The 20,786-nt window shown below is 37.6% G+C and overlaps 1 gene segment (V, D, J or C); it reads left to right on the top strand.

The window, feature by feature from the left end:
* Positions 1-318: 318 nt before the first annotated feature.
* Positions 319-7,733, top strand: LOC130878083 (immunoglobulin kappa variable 1-39-like). The segment is given in 3 exon segments: positions 319-367; positions 490-786; positions 7,648-7,733. Coding segments are annotated over 3 exon segments (432 nt in total).
* Positions 7,734-20,786: the final 13,053 nt, after the last annotated feature.

The following is a 20,786-nucleotide window of genomic DNA, read 5'->3' as shown; positions in this document are numbered from 1 at the left end:
CTATACAATTCACATTGTATCTTTGATATATAAAATTCAAAATCAATGTTATGATAGCATGATTTTTCAAGTATCATCCAAATGTTATTTATATATTTTTTAAAATACATTCTCTGTTTGTAGATGTGTGGTCTGACCTCGAGCGTCTGGGGAAACAGGAGTTGTGTTTAGTTACTGAAATTAGTAATTTTTGCAGCTGTGCCCATTCCTAATTGGTTTGCAATGATTTGCATGCATTCACTGAAAAGCCTTGAGGATTTCTTCATGTACCAGTTACATCCTTAGCACTTGTCATTGCAATCAGAACTCAGCATAGACATGAAGGCCCCCGTTCAGCTCCTTGGACTCCTGTTACTCTCACTCCCAGGTAACAAGGGGATAAAATGGGAATTTCTCTCTTACACAGTGATTATTTTTGACTGGCAATTGGTGGAAGTCTTCTTTTATTATATTTAACTATATGGGAATTTCTTATGTTTCCATTATTAGGTGCCATATGTGACATCCAGATGACCCAGTCTCCATCCTCCCTGAATGCATCTCTGGGAGACAAAATCACTATCACCTGCAGGGCCAGTCAGGGCATTAGCAATTATGTAAACTGGTACCAGCAGAAACCAGGAAAATCTCCTAAGCTACTGATCTATTATTCAAATAGCTTGGCAGATGGGATCCCATCTAGGTTCAGTGGCAGTGGGTCTGGGACAGATTTTTCTCTCACCATCAGCAGGCTGGAGTCTGAAGACATTGCAACTTATTACTGTCAACAGGGTTATAATTATCCTCTCACAGTGATACAAGTCATAACATAAACCTCCATGGAAGCAGAAGTGAGAGGATGGGTGGTCTCAACTTCTCCTCCTCATGAGTCACACACTGAAACTGTTTCTCAGATGTCACATGAGTTTTAGAAAATCCCACACAGAGATATTTATTTTTGTAGAAGAGGCTAAACAGTCCTATCTGAACCCTAACCATCTCCTTCCTGTTAATCTCTAGCAATACAGAGTACAAATATCTTTTCTGCCTTTACACAGGACAAATACATTAGTTGTGAAGATTCTTAGTTTATCTCCTTCTCGTACTTGTACAGAAAAGTAGTAGCTTCTGTGGACATTCCAGTCACAAATTATTTAAATGCAATAAATTAACTTCTAAGCACCAGCATTTAAATGGCAGTAATATATTATTAAGAAAAGCTGATAGTAAAAAGAATGCTTGGTTTTGTCATGTAAGCTAGAGCACATATGTCAGAGAAAGGGGAAGTTTCCTAACCATGGTCGTTTGCAGTGCTTTGAAATCACAGCCATGGGTGTTAATAGTCACAGTTGTCTGCAGCACTTCACTTAGGATTCCTCTGCCTCCTATAACCACTGGTTTACTTATGTATTTGATACTTATGTATCAAAAAATTGAAACACTCTCATATGACTTTCAATCCCACAGTATTGAGTGCAATTTAGATTTGTTTATATAAAATTATAGACAGTAAGGACTACTTGAACATGTCTGCAAGTGGTATTACTGAAAAGCTGATATTCCATAGCATATTTATAGAAATGAAAAAAACATCAACAGCACAATAGTGATCTACAATTCTGATTCGTTTTGAAATTGTATTTGGGTATGGTATATTTCCTGTAGTTTTCTTGATGTCTCATTCATAAATGTGCCTATCTGTGCATGTAGAATACACACAAACAGCCGGGCAGTGGTGGCACACTCCTTTAATCCCAGCACTTGGGAGGCAGAGGCAGGTGAATCTCTGTGAGTTTGAGACCAGCCTGGTCTACAAGAGCTAGTTCCAGGACAGGCTCCAAAGCCACAGAGAAACCCTGTCTCGAAAAACCAAAAAAAAAAAAAAAAAAAAAAAAAAAAAAAAAAAAAAAAAGAGAGAGAGAATACACACAAACATATTTATACAAAAAAGAACAAGTCACAAGAGATAATACCACATTTCTGGGCTTAACATTTTCTTAGTTTTGCTATCTTTTAATTTTTCCTTAAATTCTGAACTCTATTAATCAAATTTCTAAACTATTTCAGAAATATTAGTTCAATTACATTGAGTTTAGGTGAAAAGTGGAGACAATATGTATTTAAAAGTGGTTCTTGGAGCTGGACAGGATGACCAGTGATTAAGATTACCTGATGGTCTTGAAGAGGACATAGATTTGATTCTCAGCACTGACATGTTGACCAACAGTTATCTTCAACATCAGTTCTAGTGAATCCAGCACCCTCATTTGGCCTCTGAGAGCATCAATCATTCACACAATGTTCTTGCAACCATGCAAGCAAAACACACATGTAAAGATACTTTTTAAAATTGGTTCATGTTATGACACAGATAAAGTGTGTATTCACTTTTATACCAGTTAACATGCAGGGGCCATGAATAGCACTACTCTTTGTGTATGTATAGATTGTTTGCTAATTACTCCTAAATATTCATGTTGACCTGTCATTTTATAGATTAGTATACTAATCTTAGTCCCTTCCCAGTAATGCAGACCCCCTATTTCTTCCAAAATAATCTCCTTACTATTTTCATGACTTTACATTCTTACAGTCATTGTTCAGATAGCCATAGACCCTTGTAATCACAACCTCATTGCAAGTCTGGTCATTCTCCTTCAGAAAGTTATTTTTTCAAAAATAATCTGATGGGGAATCTCAACCAATCTCCTTGTTTGGGGGGGTGTTTGCCCCAGGGCCCCAAATAGCCTATAAAACCATCCATGTGCACTTGTTTGCCACTTTTTATTTCCTGCTTGTCACGGGAACCCTGGTTTTGTAAGCTCTCCTCTTCTTCCCCTTAATAAAACTGATATTAAAGCTAGCCTGATTAATCCTATTTGTTGGTCGCTTACACCCCTTCATCTGGTGCCCACACGAAACCCGAATAGGTTTTAGTATGTATAAACATTATATGTATGTATTACTAAATATGTAGAGCTGGTTTTGGAGTTGGACTATGGCTCAGTCCCTCTTCACTTCCAAGCCTGTTGATAAGAGATATCTCAGAGTTTCTGTCTCAGGTCAGGGGCCATGATATGTGACAGAATAAGAATAATAATATACTTGATAAACTTTCTTTGCCTTTCCTCATATCTGTGTCTGTCTTTATATGTCTTTGCAGTTAATGTTTAAATTTTCCATAACAAACAACAAATTTTCCTGCAGTAATCTTTGAAGGTTCCAGGATGAAGATGGGGCCCCACAACATCAACTCCACCTGGTTACTATGATGTCATGATTTTGATAGCGCTAAATTTAGACCTGTTTCTTTGGTACCAACTGCACAAGACAGTTTCGAATGGTGCACATTTTTGACAACACTCTGGCTGGACCTCTTCAAAACACTCAGAGGCTAGTTACAATTTTCTTAGACAAAATGTTAATCTGGGAATTTTACCATCATTTGCTTTCACAGGACCCCGTAAGAAGAACGTCGCCCCCATGTCATCTGGAAGCAATCTTAGAGGACGACATCCCCTCTCCCAACAGAGTTTGCACTCAGGTTTAGGGACATCATTTAGGGGTTGGGATAGGGTTGAGGGGATAGGGGAGGTATTTTATGGGATTAGGGGTGTTTTCATAAAAAAAGAGGGGGATTAACTGGTTTGATGGCATGATTGATATTTGTGAATTATTGTTTTTAGAAAATTATATTGGTACTGATTCCTGTATATTGATATATTGAATATTGAATGTGAATATGCTTCTACCTCTATTTATTGTATGAGAGTATGTTTATACCTCTGTTTATATTTACCATATTGCAATGTACATTTCTACCTCTGATATGATATTGTTTACAATTGGAGATCATTGTTCTCATAATTTTTACAGTTGTTTATTCTCTTAGTCCTCAAGTTAGATAGGTATCGAGAATTAAAAATCAATAGTCATATATGTTTGTCATATTTATATTTAGGATAATCAGGTTCTTTAGATACATAGAGACTATATTTAGTATGGATAGTATAATCTTCAACCTCTTCGAAAAGCTGTAGAAAATGACCTTTAATCTAACCTAGAATTCCATGCCTATGAGACACAATCACTACTGGCAACACCGCTCTACTCCCGAGATAACGTTGAGCACCAAAGACACTCCACTGGAAGCTTATCTTTTTCTTGGTACAACTGGCCTTTGGGTAAAGCCCATACATTGACTACTGACAAAGATACAAAATTTCCAAAAGTGGATAAATCAGGATTGTCGTATCTTGCCAAGACAGGGTAGGATAGTTCTAAAAAAGGTCCTTGCCTTTGATAACGGTACATCAGCTATGTTAGGTTTTAGGCAAAGTTGGTTGACTCAACATTGCAAACGAAACTTTGGGTGATTGCCCAGGTAGTCAGTTGTCTCTGTATTTATTGCACATTTTGGAACCTTCTCATTTGTACTTCCTGGTTGCTTAAGTAATACTACTTCCCTTCTCAGATCTTTGATGGAGTTGAAGATTAGATAATTGTAGTTACTCTCTACATTATTTAGACTCCTTGAAATAGACTGTTTAGTGAAACTTTTGTTATATGTTTCTTGCTTAATATCATTTGTAATTTTATATTTATTATTTGTTCCTATTGCATATAGTTGTATTGGGTTTGGTTCTGTCTTATTTAGACAAAAGGGGGAGATGATGGGGAATCTCAACCAATCACCTTCTTTGGGGGTGAGTGTTTGCCCCGGGGCCCCAAATAGTCTATAAAACCATCCATGTGCACTTGTTTGACCCTTTTTATTTTCTGCTCATTGCTGGAACCCTGGTTTTGTAAGCTCTCCCCTTCTTCCCCTTAATAATGTTGATATTAAAGCTAGCCTGGTTAATCCTATTTGCAGGTCGTTTATGCCCCTTCAATAATCTACCTCTGTCATTAATTTAAAAGATTTCTCTCCCCCATCGCTGTATCTTTTCCTCTATCACTCCTCTCTATTAATTCTTTGAATATTAGTTCTCTATCCCCTTAAATATTTTTTTCAGATTAATGTTGAAATGTGGGTTTATGTTCATTGCTGATAGTTAATAAGAGTCAAATATGCTGGTTTTCAATCAATGCTTTGTTAAATTAGTGAACAACAGACTACACCAAAAATAGTGAATATAGAGTACAAACCCAGAAAAGGACTAGAACATAAGTAATGAATATCTTGCGTGGTGTAAGCAACAACAAGTCATCCATATAACATAAAGATCACTGATAGTACATGGAGACAGAGTTTAAAAGAGGGTTATATAGTATTTCACTTTAATAAACTGATTACCAAGAAAAAAAATCAGAGTAAATGAATACTACTAAACAAAAAGTTCTAACTAATTTGTGCAGTATTTTTACATATTACATTTAGGAAATAACTTCTTTTTAACAAAAGAAACATAATTCAAAATATAAGGAAAGAAGTGTCACAAGATAAATCATAAAAAATTAAAAGTACAATTTCAATTTGTATCTTCTCTTATCATGAATCAATCAATTTAGATATTAATTAGGGCAATGCAAAATTAATAAATTTGTAAATAATAAACATGCTTACTCTTGAATAACAAATAGAAGATAATATTAAAAGGTATATTTAGTTTTCCATAAACACACTGAAATATAAGTAAAATAAAGAAACCCTCACACATTACATAGTTCTCTTCCAACACAGTAAGAATTCAGTGTTATCTCATAGTTTCTCTAGAAGGCTTTCCCTAATTTTAGCAGGTGTGGAAGTCGAGATCAATATTTGGAAGACTTTATAAAATGTGTTACATGCTTATAATTTAAAGGCATGTGTCTATTGTGTGTGCTCAGTAGTACTACTTAATATTTTGTGATACTCTCCTAAATTTCTTCAAAGTGAAAAAGGCAGATTATTAATATCGGTTTGTCATAAGAAAATCACATATATTCAATATAAAATATGATGAGCCTTATACCATCACTATAGTCACTGCTGTGAATCCATCCCTCAGCTCCAATGATTACATGCTATTGACTGATTCATTCTGCTGCTCTCTCAACATTCATTTTGCAAATGAAGACACACTCTCATACCTTTATTTAGTAATAGCATCCATTTTAGATTGTGAAGATGAATTTGCCTATTTATTATACTCTGAAACTTATGGTGTTAGACAGTTCAGGTGAAGGGATTCTATACAAATGATTATACAATGAATAAATGTTTTATCAAACCGGGACAGGGAAGGAGATTCTTTGTTAGGAGCATTTTTTTTTCTTGCTAGGAAACGTGGGCTAGGTTCTCAGAATCTGTATGGTAGCTTACAACCAGGTGTAACTACAATTCCAGGGGATCTAATCCTGTCATCTGACCTTCAAGGGCACCATGGTTCACTTATGAGAAAGCAGACAAAATGTCCATACACATGGCATTTTTAAAAGAAACATTTTAAAAAATGTCAGTGTGAGTTAGTCCGATGCTTGAGCTGTCATTATAATCTTCAAATATACCTTGCTGGTTAGGTTTTAAAATGGTTCTGTCTTTTGTTGTTTTAAATATTTCACAATGTTTACTTTACTAAACAGAGAAACAATACCTACATTTAAGAGCAACATAAATGCTTCATGAGATAAAATCAGACTGTTATCCTTTGATACCACTGATGTACACCATTGATAATCACCTACACACAGGAACCTCTTCATTAGCAGCTTTAGGTAACTACAAGGCAGATACTAAATAGACTGTTTCCACCAGGAGCTTCCACAGAGACACCTCTCTATTCATCTGCAGTTTCTTTGTGCTCCAGCAACAGTGTGGTTATATAATTTTTATTGATATAGTCTAAATAGCTGACATTCCTTTTACCTTGTGAAAGCTTAGTTACACATGAATAACCCAAGGAACTTCACTGCTACTCCTTTCCCATGAGACTGATGATTATATGCCTATTTTGAATATCCACTAACAACATTTTTTCTCTGTAGACGCCCACAATTGTATTGTAGTATAAAATAATCAGCTTTTGGTGCTAATGCATGACTTATATTTAAATAGTGTCTGCAACTCCTTTTCTGATCATGACTTTACTGAAAAACATTTTCTTGGCACTCTAAATTAGAATTACTCATTTATGATAGGACATGAAAATGTGAAAGTTATTACACACTTTGTTTTCACAGTTATGTATACTTTATTATATACCTACCCATGAAAACTGCCTCTTCTAAGAGTGATCACTCTTAAGGGTAATCATCCAAACTATGAATTTTGACAAGTTTAGTAACCCTAGTTTCAGCAATCAGAATATTTTCTTCATCAAAGTTTCACATGTCTGGCAGGACATCATGGTCTAAGAACAAATTGCAATTTGGATTTTCTGGTGATTACATATTATTGAACTAGAGTCTTAATAGTTTATACTGTAAATCTTTAATAAAGAATTTTACAAAGTCCAAACATTGTCAGTTTAGTTTCAAGGACTGACATTGTGATGACTCTGTCTCTAACAATCCTGCTCTGATTTCAGGATAAAGACTCACCATCAGCTTCAAAACGTGGCACAAGTTCATATTGGTACCAGAAAAAAATATTCTAGGCTTCAATGCTCCAAATCAAGTATTAGTTCTACACTATCTCTGGGTCCCCTCTAGTCTTAGTGACAATGAATCAGGGACAGATAGATTTCACATATGCCATCAACAGCATGCAGCCTAAAGATGTTGTAGCTTACTACTTTCAACTAGGAAAGAGCTTATCTTCCAAATTGATATAAATCAGAACATAAACCATCAAGGGAAGCAGAGTGTAAAGTTGAGCTGCCCCAGCTCCTCTTTTTATTTATTTATTTATTTTTACTGGCTGCTCCTGATTGCAAGTGACTTTGCAGACTCATTTAGTCCTTCAATCTGTAAAGATATTTAGGGAAAATAAACCTACTATGATCCCCTGCAGGTGAACTCACTTTACTTCTTCTCAACAACAGAATTATGGATCTGGTAGTGCCTCTTCTTGTTTGAAGGACATTCATCCTGCCTCTGTGGAAAAACTCAGAAACAACACAGCCTGATCTGGATGCAAGCAGCTCAAGAGAAAGCATTTAACAGGTTCTTTAATTTTAGCTCTTTATTTGATAAACCATTCTATAAAACATGGGCATGGATCTCAGAATAACCACTGGAAAATGCAATATTGTTCAAGTATATAGGAATAGTTTTATGTGAAATAAGGGAAAACAAATAAGTCTGCTTTTTATAGGTGTGGAAACAGCACAGAACTTAGGGCTGAAGAACAAATATATCCTAGTAAGTGACCCAAAATCAAAGAGTATATATAAAACAGCAAAGATTAGATAAAAAATGAAAAATCAGTTAACAATTGAAAAAAAATGGATTGTTTTATTTCATACACTGAGGGTGGATGAGGAATCAGGGTGGATCTGGAAGGGTTTGACAGAGCTGATTGAATAGTATCAAAATACAATTATGAAATTCTCAAAGTTAAAAAAAATTTTAAAAAGATGTGAAAATGATTTTTTAAAAAGCACAATAACATTTTATACTCAATGATCTAAGCTCTTATGATTAATGGTGGTTAAACCTATACTTTTTAAAAGGAGATGTAGTAACTCTGCTACTGTGTGCATGAGCATATGTCATTATGCAAAGATTACAGTTATGGAAGTTTGAATGTAATTAACTTCCACAAGCTCATAGGAATTGGTACTATTTGTAGTCGTGGCCTTGTTGAAGTATGTGTGGACTTGCTGGAGAAAGTGCCACTATGGTGACAGGCTTTGAGGTTTTGGGTAAGCTCAAGTTACTCCTCATTCAGTTCACAAGTTGTATCAAGACATAGGACTCTCAGCTCCTTCTCCAGGACCATGTTTCACTGCATGTTACCATGCCATGCTATGATGACAATATACTAAACCTCTAAACTTTAAACCACTCCAGTTAAATGTTTTCTTTTATAAGCATTGCCATTGTTATGGTGTCTCTTCTCAGTAATAGAAATCCTATTATGACAACAGGATAACACATGAGATATGTACATGAGAGCAAACATATTTTTCTGATTTGTAGTCATCTCATTGCATATTGTATTTTGAAAATTTATCAAATTTCCTACAATTTACAATATTTTATTTTATTCTTTACAGTTATGCAGGGGCTCTACCCCCCCATACTGCCTCTCTCTTCTTGTCCCACCCAGCTTGCATCCAGAAACCTTCTTCCTTCTGCCCCCTTTCCTCTTTGGGCACATAACACCATCCAGCTCAGTCTGTCTGGCGCTGGGGGCAAATCCTCAGGGCAAGTAGGCAGGCGAGACTTCCTTTGTCTCACTGGCCTGCCTGCAACAAGAAGGTAAGGGCTTTGTTTACAAACTACCCAACCTGCAGGGAGATCTGATCTAGGCACCAGAAGAGACAGCAGCCGGGTGAGTTTGTGACCAGCGGCGGCGGAAGCAGCCCTGGACAGGGAACTCTGAAGTTCCTCATCCCCCACCCTATACTCCCTGGGCTCCCTGCAGGGGCTCTACACCCTGCATACTGCCTCTCTCTTCTTGTCCCACCCAGCTTGCATCCAGAACCCTTCTTCCTTCTGCCCCCTTTCCTCTTTGGGCACATAACACCATCCAGCTCAGTCTATCTGGCACTGGGGGCAAATCCTCAGGGCAAGTAGGCAGCCGAGACTTCCTTTGGTTCACTGGCCTGCCTGCACCAAGCAAGGTAGGAGCTTTGTTTATGAACTACCCAACCTGCACAGAGATCTGATCTTGGCACCAGGAGAGCCATCAGTGGGAGAGCTAATCTGGGTACCAGGAGAGCCGTCTTTGGGCATGGAGATCTGATATTGGTTCCAGGAGAGACATCACTGGAGCACCAGGAGAGCTATCACTGCAGGGTGCCATCACTGGGAAGGTACATCAGTAGGCAAGGAGACCTGATCCGGTAAACGAAGATACATAGGGGAGCATTCGGAGAAAGAGATGGGCAGGCGCCAACGCAAGAATTCACCCAACAATCTGAAAAACTATATGAAACCAACAGAACCCAGCGACCTCCCAACAGGAGGACATGAACACCTTAATCATGAAGAAGTAGATAAAATTGACTTTATGAAAGTGATTGACGCCCTTAAACAGCATGTAAAAAATGCCCTTATAGAAATGGATGAGAAGTATAACAGAAAGTTTGAAGAACTGAGTAAATCAGTGAATGATACCCTAGGAAACCAAGGAAAAACAATCAAACAGATAATGGAAACAGTTCAAGACTTAAAAACTGAAATGGAGGCAAAGAAGAAAACACAAACAGAAGGCCAGCTGGACAGGGAAAATCTAGGTAAACGAATAGAGACTACAGAAGCAAGCATAACCAACAGAATACAAGAGATAGAAGAAAGAATCTCAGATTCTGAAGATACCATAGAGAAAATAAACACGCTGATCAAAGAAAACAGCAAGGCCAACAAATTCTCATCACAAAACATTCAGGAAATATGGAACACAATAAAAAGACCAAACCTAAGAATAATAGGAATAGAAGAAGGAGAAGAAGCGCAGCTCAACGGTCCAAAAAATATATTTAATAAAATTATAGAAGAAAACTTTCCCAACCTAAAGAAAGATATACCTATGAAGGTTCAAGAAGCATACAGAACACGGAATAGGCTGGATCAAAAAAAAATCCTCTCACCATATAATAATCAAAACACAAATCATACAGAATAAAGAAATAATACTAAGAGCAGCAAAGGAAAAAGGCCAAGTTACTTATAAAGGTAAACCTATCAGACTTACACCTGACTTCTCTATGGAAACCATGAAAGCCAGAAGGTCCTGGATAGATGTACTGCAGAAACTACGAGACCATGGATGCAAGCCCAGACTACTATACCCAGCCAAGCTCTCGTTCACTATAAATGGAGAAAACAAAATTTTCCAGGATAAAAACAAATTTAAACAATACGTAGCCACAAATCCAGCCTTACAGAAAGTAATAGAAGGAAAATCATTAATCAAGGAGTCCAACAATGACCACAGTAACTCAGACATCTAGAGACCCTTTACCAGCACATCTCAAAGAAGGGAAACACACAAAATCTACCACTAAAAAAAAATGACCGGAGTTAACAACCACAGGTCATTAGTATCACTTAATGTCAATGGACTCAATTCACCTATAAAAAGGCACAGACTAAGAGATTGGATACGAAAACAGGATCCAACATTCTGCTGTTTACAAGAAACACACCTCAACCACAAAGACAGGCACCTACTCAGAGTAAAGGGCTGGGATAAGGCTTATCAAGTAAATGGACCTAGGAAACAAGCAGGTGTGGCCATACTAATTTCTAACAAAGTTGACTTCAAACTTAAATCAATCAGAAGAGATGGAGAGGGACATTTTCTACTCGTAACAGGAACAATTCATCAGGATGAAATCTCAATCCTGAATATCTATGCCCCTAATATAAAAGCACCCACGTACGTAAAAGAAACATTGTTAAAACTCAAGGCAGCCATCAAACCGCACACATTAATAGTAGGAGACTTTAATACTCCTCTCTCACCAATGGACAGGTCAATTAGACAGAAACCTAACAGAGAAATAAGAGAATTAATGGAGGTAATGAATCAAATGGACTTAACAGACATCTATAGAATATTCCACCCAAATAGGCAAGAATATACCTTCATCTCTGCAGCTCATGGAACCTTCTCAAAAATCGACCACATACTTGGTAACAAAGCAAACATTCACAGTTACAAAAAAATATTAATAACCACCTGTATCTTATCAGATCACCATGGATTAAAGCTAGAATTCAGCAACAATGCTACCCCCAGAAAGCCTACAAACTCATGGAAACTGAATAGTCAACTACTGAACCATACCTGTATTAAGGAAGAAATAAAGAAAGAAATTAAAGTCTTCCTCGAAGACAATGAAAATAAAGAAACAACATACTCAAACCTATGGGACACTATGAAAGCAGTCCTGAGAGGAAAGATCATAGCACTAACTGCCCACTTAAAGAAAACAGAGAAAGTACACATTGGAGACTTAACAGCCCACCTGAAAGCTCTAGAAAAAAAAGAAGCAGACTCACCTAGAAGGGGTAGAAGACTGGAAATAATCAAACTGAGAGCTGAAATCAACAAAATAGAAACACAGAAAACAATTGAAAGAATCAATAATTCAAAAAGCTGGTTCCTGGAGAAAATCAACAAGGTTGATAAACCCCTATCCAAACTAATCCAATGGCAGAGAGAGAATCTGCAAATTAATAAGATCAGAAATGAAAAGGGAGACATAACCACAGACACAGAGGAAATTCAGAGAATCATTAGATCTTACTACAAAAGCCTGTATGCCACAAAACTGGAAAACTTAAAAGAAATGGACACTTTTTTAGATAAGTACCATATACCAAAGTTAAACCAGGACCAGGTGAACAACCTAAATAGACCTGTTAGTCGTGAAGAATTAGAAGCGGTTATCAAAAACCTGCCTTCCAAAAAAAGTCCAGGACCAGATGGTTTCAAATGAAGAATTCTACCAGAACTTCCAAGAAGACTTAATACCTATACTCCTTAAGGTATTTCACAATATAGAAACAGAAGAGTCATTGCCAAATTCCTTTTATGAAGCTACAGTAACTCTGATACCAAAACCACACAAAGACCCAACCAAGAAAGAAAATTACAGGCCAATCTCACTCATGAATATCGACGCAAAAATCCTCAACAAAATTCTGGCAAACCAAATCCAAGAACACATTAGAAAAATTATCCATTATGATCAAGTAGGCTTCATACCAGAGATGCAGGGCTGGTTTAACATATGCAAATCTATCAATGTAATCCATCATATAAATAAACTGAAAGAAAAAAACCATATGATCGTTTCATTAGACGCTGAAAAAGCATTTGACAAAATTCAACATCCCTTTATGATAAAAGTCTTGGAGAGATTAGGGATACAAGGGTCATACCTAAATTTAATTAAAGCTATATACAGCAAGGCGACAGCTAATATCAAATTAAATGGAGAGAAACTTAAAGCCATCCCACTAAAATCAGGAACACGCCAAGGCTGTCCACTCTCTCCATACCTCTTCAATATAGTTCTCGAAGTTTTAGCAATAGCAATAAGACAACATAAGGGGATAAAGGGGATTCAAATTGGAAAGGAAGAAGTTAAACTTGCATTATTTGCAGATGATGTGATAGTGTACATGAGCGACCCCAAAAACTCAACCAAAGAACTCCTACAGCTGATAAACGCCTTTAGTAATGTGGCAGGATACAAGATCGAAGACAAAAAAACAGTCGTCCTCTTATACACAAAGGATATGGAAGCAGAGGGGGAAATAAGAGAATCATCACCTTTCACGATAGCCACAAAAAGCATAAAATATCTTGGGGTAACGCTAACCAAGGAAGTGAAAGATCTATTTGACAAGATCTTTAAGGCATTGAAGAAAGAAATTGAAGAGGATACCAGAAAATGGAAGGATCTCCCTTGCTCCTGGATTGGGAGGATCAACATAGTAAAAATGGCAATTCTACCAAGGGCAATTTATAGATTCAATGCAATCCCCATTAAAATCCCATCAAAATTTTTCACAGATCTTGAAAGGACAATAATCAACTTTATATGGAGAAACAAAAAACCCAGGATAGCCAAAACAATCTTATACAATAAAGGAACTTCTGGAGGCATTACCATCCCTGACTTCAAACTCTATTACAGAGCTACAGTAATGAAAACAGCGTGGTACTGGCATAAAAACAGAGCAGTCGACTAATGTAATCATATAGAAGACCCGGATTTTAACCCACAAACCTATGAACAACTAATTTTTGATAAAGGAGCTAAAAGTATACAATGGAAGAAAGAAAGCATCTTCAACAAATGGTGCTGGCACAATTGGATGTCAACCTGTAGAAGAATGAAAATAGACCCATATCTATCACCATGCACAAAACTCAAGTCCAAATGGATCAAAGACCTCAATATCAATCTGAACACACTGAACCTGATATAAGAGAAAATGGGAAGTATCCTACAAGATATGGGCACAGGAGATCGCTTCCTATGTATAACCCCAGCAGCACAGACATTAAGGGCAACATTGAATAAATGGGACCTCCTGAAACTGAGAAGCTTCTGTAAAGCAAAGGACACTGTCATTAAGACAAAAAGGCAGCCTACTGACTGGGAGAAGATCTTCACCAACCCCGCTACAGACAAAGGTCTGATCTCCAAAATTTATAAAGAACTCAAGAAACTAGACATTAAAAGGATAATTAACCCAATTAAAAAATGGGGCACTGAACTGAACAGAGAATTCTCACCAGAAGAATTTAAAATGGCCAAAAGATACTTAAGGTCATGCTCAACCTCCTTAGTGATCAGAGAAATGCAAATCAAAACAACTCTGAGATATTATCTTACACCTGTCAGAATGGCTAAAATCAAAAACACCAAGGATAGCCATTGCTGGAGAGGTTGTGGAGAAAGGGGTACCCTCATCCATTGCTGGTGGGACTGCAAACTTGTGCAACCACTTTGGAAATGAGTGTGGCGGTTTCTCAGAAAAATTGGGATCAACCTACCCCTGGACCCAGCAATAGCACTCTTGGGAATATACCCAAGAGATGCCCTATCATATGACAAAAGCATTTGTCCAACTATGTTCATAGCAGCATTATTTGTAATAGCCAGAACCTGGAAGCAACCTAGATGCCCTTCAATAGAAGAATGGATGAAGAAAGTGTGGAATATATATATACATTAGAGTACTACTCTGCGGTAAAAAACAATGACTTCTCGAATTTTGCATGTAAATGGATGGAAATAGAAAATACGATCCTGAGTGAGGTAACCCAGACCCAAAAAGAAGATCATGGGATGTACTCACTCATAATTGGTTTCTAGCCATGGATAGTGGCCACTGAGTCTATAATTTGTGATCCTAAAGAAGCTAAACAAGAGGGTAAACCCAAGGAAAAACATATAGATATCCTCCCAGCTATGGGAAATAGACAAGATTGATGGGCAAAAATTGGAATCTTGGGGGGTGGGGTGGGATGGGGATGAGGGGTGATGGGGAGAGAAAAGTGTGAAGGAGAGGATGAGGGGAACTGGGGGAATTGGGGTGATTGGGATTAAAGGAAGGTTGGATTGGGGAGCAGGGAAACTCATACCTTAGTTAAGGGAACCACCTAAGGGTTGGCAAGAGACTTCAACCTGGAATGGCTACCAGATGCCCAGGGCAATGTCCCCAGTTAGTTCATTGGGGCACCTGAGGATAGGGAACCTGAAATGAACCTATCCTATAATCATACTGATGAATATCTTGCATATCGCCATAGAACCTTCATCTAGCGATGGATGGAGATAGAGACAGAGACCCACACTGGAGCACTGGACTGAGCTCCCAAGGTTATAATGAGGAGCAGAAGGAGAGAGAACATGAACAAGGAAGTCAGGACCATGAGGGGTGCACCCAACCACTGAGACAGGGGGGCCGATCTATTGGGAGCTCACCAAGGCCAGCTGGACTGCTACTGAAAAAAACATGGGACAAAACCGGACTCTCTGAATGTGGTGGACAATGAGAGCTGACGAGAGACCAAGGAGAATGGCACAGGAACTTTCATCTGGCGATGGATCGAGAGAGAGACAGAGACCCAATTTGGATCAACCGTCTGAGCTCTTAAGGTCCAAATGAGGAGCAGAAGGAGGGAGAACATGAGCAAGGAAATCAGGACCACGAGGCGTGCACCCACCCACAGTGACAGTGGAACTGATCTATTGGGAGCTCTCCAAGGCCAGCTGGACTGGGACTGAATAAGCATGGGTTGAAACTGGACTCTCTGAACAAGGAGGACAATGAAGGCTGATGAGAAGCCAAGGACAATGGCACTAGGTTTCGATCCTAATACATGAACTGGCTTTGTGGGAGCGTAGCCTGTTTGGATGCTCACCTTCCTGGACCTAGATAGAAGTGGGAGGACCTTGGTCTTCCTGTAGGGCAGGGAATTTGGACTGCTCTTCAGTATCGAGAGGGAGGGGGAGTGGACTAGGGGGAGGAGAAGTGGAGTGGGGATAGGGGGAGGGGAGCGGGGGGAGGGGGCAATATGTGGGAAGAGGGGGAGGGAAATGGGAAACGGGGAGCAGTTGGAAATTTTAATTAAAAAAGAATAAAAAAAGAAAAAAAATTGTATGGTATGCATGCGCTATATTTTCATTATCCACTCAGGCTTATGGACATCTATGCTGGTTCCATTTCTTAGATATTGTGACCAGGTCAGTAATAAGCATAAATATGCATGGGTATCAGTGGTAGGTTAGAGATTTATTTTAGTACATGTCAGGGACATTGTAACTTGATTTTATGCTTGCTCTACTCTTAGTATTTTTTAGAAAGGTCCACATTGATTTCCCTAATATATGGAACTAGTTTGTTGTTGCACAATCGGCAAATAAGATTTCACAACTCTCTATCAATATTTGTAGTAATATTTCTTGATAGTAGGAACTTTAATTTTTATTTCTCTGATGTCAATGCAGGATTACTGAAGAGGACTCTAGGAAACAAGTTCATAACATTAAGTTCTACCTTAAACAAATTCATGAGATGTCATAGTAGAAGTTAACAGCATATGTGAAAACAATAGAATAAAAAGAATCATTACCCAACAGAAACTGATTGCAAGAAATAATCAAACTCATCACTGAAATTAATGAAATAGAAATAAAAAACAATACAAGAATCAATGAAACAAAGAGTTCCTTTTGAGAGGAAATATAAAAAATTGACAAACCCTCAGCAAAATTAGCTTCAGGGCTGAGAGACAATATTGAAATTAACAAAGTTAGAAATAAAAAGGGAGACATAAGAAGGAGACTGAAGAAATCCAGCTAATCATGAGGAAATACTTTATAAATAAACACCCCACAAGATTGCAAAACCTAAGAGAAATGACCCATTGCCTCAGTTCTTCCAATTACTAAAGTTAAATCAAAATCAAATAAATAATTTAAATAGACCTACAACCCCAAGTGAAATTGAAGCATATATTAATAATCTCACAAACAAACAACCAAATAACAAGTACTGGCAAATTAATCAATTAATTTTAGTGCAAAATTTTGCTAAAATATCCAAGAAAGAATTACCTACACAAATAACAAAATAAATAGGAAATTAATTAGCCAATTTTTTCATGGTTACTCAGATGCTGTAAAAGAGTATCCTAAGACTTTATTGATAGAGATTGTAAGAATTAAAGCATTTCATCAAGATAATATTAACCTAAGCAACAGTCAAGTACTAGTTTTCCTTACAGTAAAATATTCTGTGTTGCTTTTCAAACCACAAAACTAACAATGTGGAACAGAAGTGATTAAGGTTTTCCTTTGTATCAATTGCCTATTTCTGTTCTAACATTCACCAAAATGTGGTTACCCTCAAACGACATAACATGTTCATTTCAGGGTTCTGCACGTTAAAATGAATACAAAATGAGCTACAGCCAAGGTGTCCAGGTAGCTAAAATGGTGGTTCGGTGGTTAAGAGCACTGACTGTTCTTCCAGAGAGCCTGGATTCAGTTTCCAGCAATCACACAGCAGCTCATATCCCTGTGAAAACTCTACTTGTGGGCAATTTTACCCCATCTTACTGCATCCCCAGAATCCATGTGTGCTCATGCTACACATACATATATACATTCCCGCATAATATATACATTCATACATAAATATATATAATTAAATATAACCATAAAAAATAAGTCTTTAAAAATATTAGGGAGAACAAAGTGCTATGTTCATCTAGATTCCCATGAGAAACAATATGATTTCTGCCACCTCAATTCCAAAATAATTGCTATCTCATTTTGGCTGCATAGCCATGTGATTAGCATACATTGCTTTGTCATGCTGCTTCATTGAATATGACTGACATTGCTTTCATTATGTGGAACCTTGTGAGTACAGTGTTTTCATTGTGATATTTTAATATAATCTTTTATTTTTACAGTATTTATTTAATTTTCAATTGTGTTTAGTTTTTATTTAATTGCATGTATCAACTGGGAACAAAGTTTAGACCTTTAGTAAGAGCAGTACATGCTCTGGTTAAGCATTTTATTTGCAATTCTGTTTATATGTGTGTTTGTGAACAAAAGGATGTATGTCCTAATCATACAAGAACAGGACTGCTTTTTCCACACAGAACATGATTCCTTTCTGGGGGCTATAGAACAATCTGTCTAGTGTTGATGAGTAGCATATTAATTTATACATTTCTAGGTTAGAAATGTGTCTCATCACCTCATTCAAAAATCCCCTAACCACAATTCAGTTAGCAAATCTTGAATATAGATGTTTGGTTGCTGGGTAGAAGGCAGTGAAGTCAGACACCATGGAGCCAGCCACCAGGTCAGACATGCTGAATCTTTCCTGATAAGCCACCATCTTGTGGTGCTATACAGATTACTAAATATGGGTTAAAGCAAGATGTGAGAATTAGCCAATAAGAGGTTGAAACTAATGGGCCAGGCAGTGTTTAAAAGAATACAATGTGTGTGTTGCTATTTCGGGTGTAAAGCTAGCCATGCAGGAAACCAGTGGGAATGCAGCCCGCCGCTCTCTCTACAGATTGGTGCCCAATGTGGGCTACACCACTCCTACTCAAATTGGTTAAAAATTCTGGGATCAGAGGTAACTTTTTTCCCTAAAATATTCACGTATTCTTACAGTATAATTATAAAGGTTTCAGTATGAAACAAAGTCATGGTAATTGTTATAGAATGCAGTTAGGGTAGGATCTCTAACATCTTACCTATTATTTCTTTTTTTTCTGTTTAAATATTTGGTTTATTGAAGATAAAACAAAGTCGGAACTACTCAAAGCATTTCTTTTTTTTTTTCTTTGCACACCTATTTATAATTATTAAATTTTTTAATTAAAAATTTCTGCCACCTCCCTTTTCCCTCCCCCTTCTCCCACTTCCCATGCCCCACTCCTCTCCCTCCTCCCTCTCCAGTCAAAAGAGCATTGATATGGATTTTGCTTTAGTGATTTAAATTTAAGGTCAATTTTGTTATAGTCAAGTTTGTAGTCATGTTAGATTTTCTAGATGTACATGGATATATTTTAGATGGGCATTCTTCATATCTTTCAAAGATTAGAGAATATGGCATTTTAAATATTTTAATAACTTAGGGTTTTTCTGACAATGAGACACGTCTGCTCCTGGCAGCACCAATCTACTTCAAGGAGAAGGAAGATGGGCATTGAAGAGGCACCTTATGGAGTTTGATAGCCATTTGGGCAAGAAAGTGCTCTTGCCTGGTCTATTGTATAAACTGGACACAGAGAATCCACAGAGAGCGAGGACTACTGAACTTGCCTAAAGGTGAGATGATCTTTCGGGGTTTCTGATTCATGAAGGAGTCTGTGAGACATTCTGCAGGACACAGCAGATAGTGAATGAACTGCCTTTGAAATTTCCTGCTTCATGGAAATGTCTCTGGATACTATGGACCTTTAGGCTGAAGATGGATACCCCAATGGTACAGAGGAACTTTGGGTGACTATCCAGGCAGCGAGATGTCTCTGTGATTTCTAGAGTTTTGTAAGTTGCTTACTTCTCATTTACTTATGTAATATTATATCCTTCTGGAGTTTTTGGTGGAGTTGAAGAATAGATAGATAGTTATAGTTTTCCTTTGTTATGATAAAAGATAAAATAGATATAAATATTGTAACTGTAATTCTTGCTTGATAACTGTTTTGTTATATGTAATTTTGCTATGTTAAAGTTAAAGCCTTTCTTTTAAACAGAAAAAGGGGAAATGATGGAGGAAGGTCATTGACTAATAAAGAAACTGCCTTGACCCATTTGATTGGCCAGTCTTTAGGTGGGTGGAGTAAACAGAACAGAAGGCTGGGAGGAAGAGGAAGTGAGCTCAGAGGCCTTAGCTCTGCTCTCTGGGGCAGATGCGATGAAGCTCAGACCCTGGATGGACGTAGGCTAGAATCTACCCAGTAAGCGCACCTTGGGGTGCTACACACATTATTAGAAATGGGCTAGTCTAGGTGTGAGAGTTAGCCGAGAAGAGGCCAGATATAATGGGCCAAGCAGTGTTTAAAAGAATACAGTTTGTGTGTTGTTATTTCGGGGCATAAACTAGCCAGGCGACCAGGAGCTGGGGTGGCAGGAACACAGCCCACAGCTCCCACAACACTTAAGTGTCTTTTGGCCATTTGAACTTCTTCTGTTGAAGGTCATGCTCAACTTCTTTAGCGATCAGGGAAATGCAGATCAAGACAACCTTAAGGTACCATTTTACACCTGTCAGAATTGCTAAAATAAAAAACACCAATGACAGCCTTTGCTGGAGACGTTGTGGAGAAAGGGGTACACTCATCCATTGCTGGTGGGAATGCAAACTTGTGCAACCACTTTGGAAAGCAGTGTGGCAGTTTCTCAGGAAATTCGGGATCAATCTACCTCTGGACCCAACGATACCACTCTTGGGAATATACCCAAGAGATACCTTATCATACAACAAAAGTTTATGTTCAACTTTGTTCATAGCAGCATTGTCTGTAATAGCCAGAACCTGGAAACAACCTAGATGCCTTTCAATGGAAGAATGGATGAAGAAAGTATGGAATATATACATATTAGAGTACTACTCAGCAGTAAAAAACAATGACTTCTTGAATTTTGCATGCAAATGGATGGAAATAGAAAACACTATCCTGAGTGAGGTAAGCCAGACCCAAAAAGAGGAAC

The sequence above is a fragment of the Chionomys nivalis genome, chromosome 1 (genome assembly GCF_950005125.1).
Source record: "Chionomys nivalis chromosome 1, mChiNiv1.1, whole genome shotgun sequence".
Taxonomy (NCBI): Eukaryota; Metazoa; Chordata; class Mammalia; order Rodentia; family Cricetidae; genus Chionomys; species Chionomys nivalis.
This window is presented reverse-complemented; position numbering and strand designations above follow the sequence as displayed.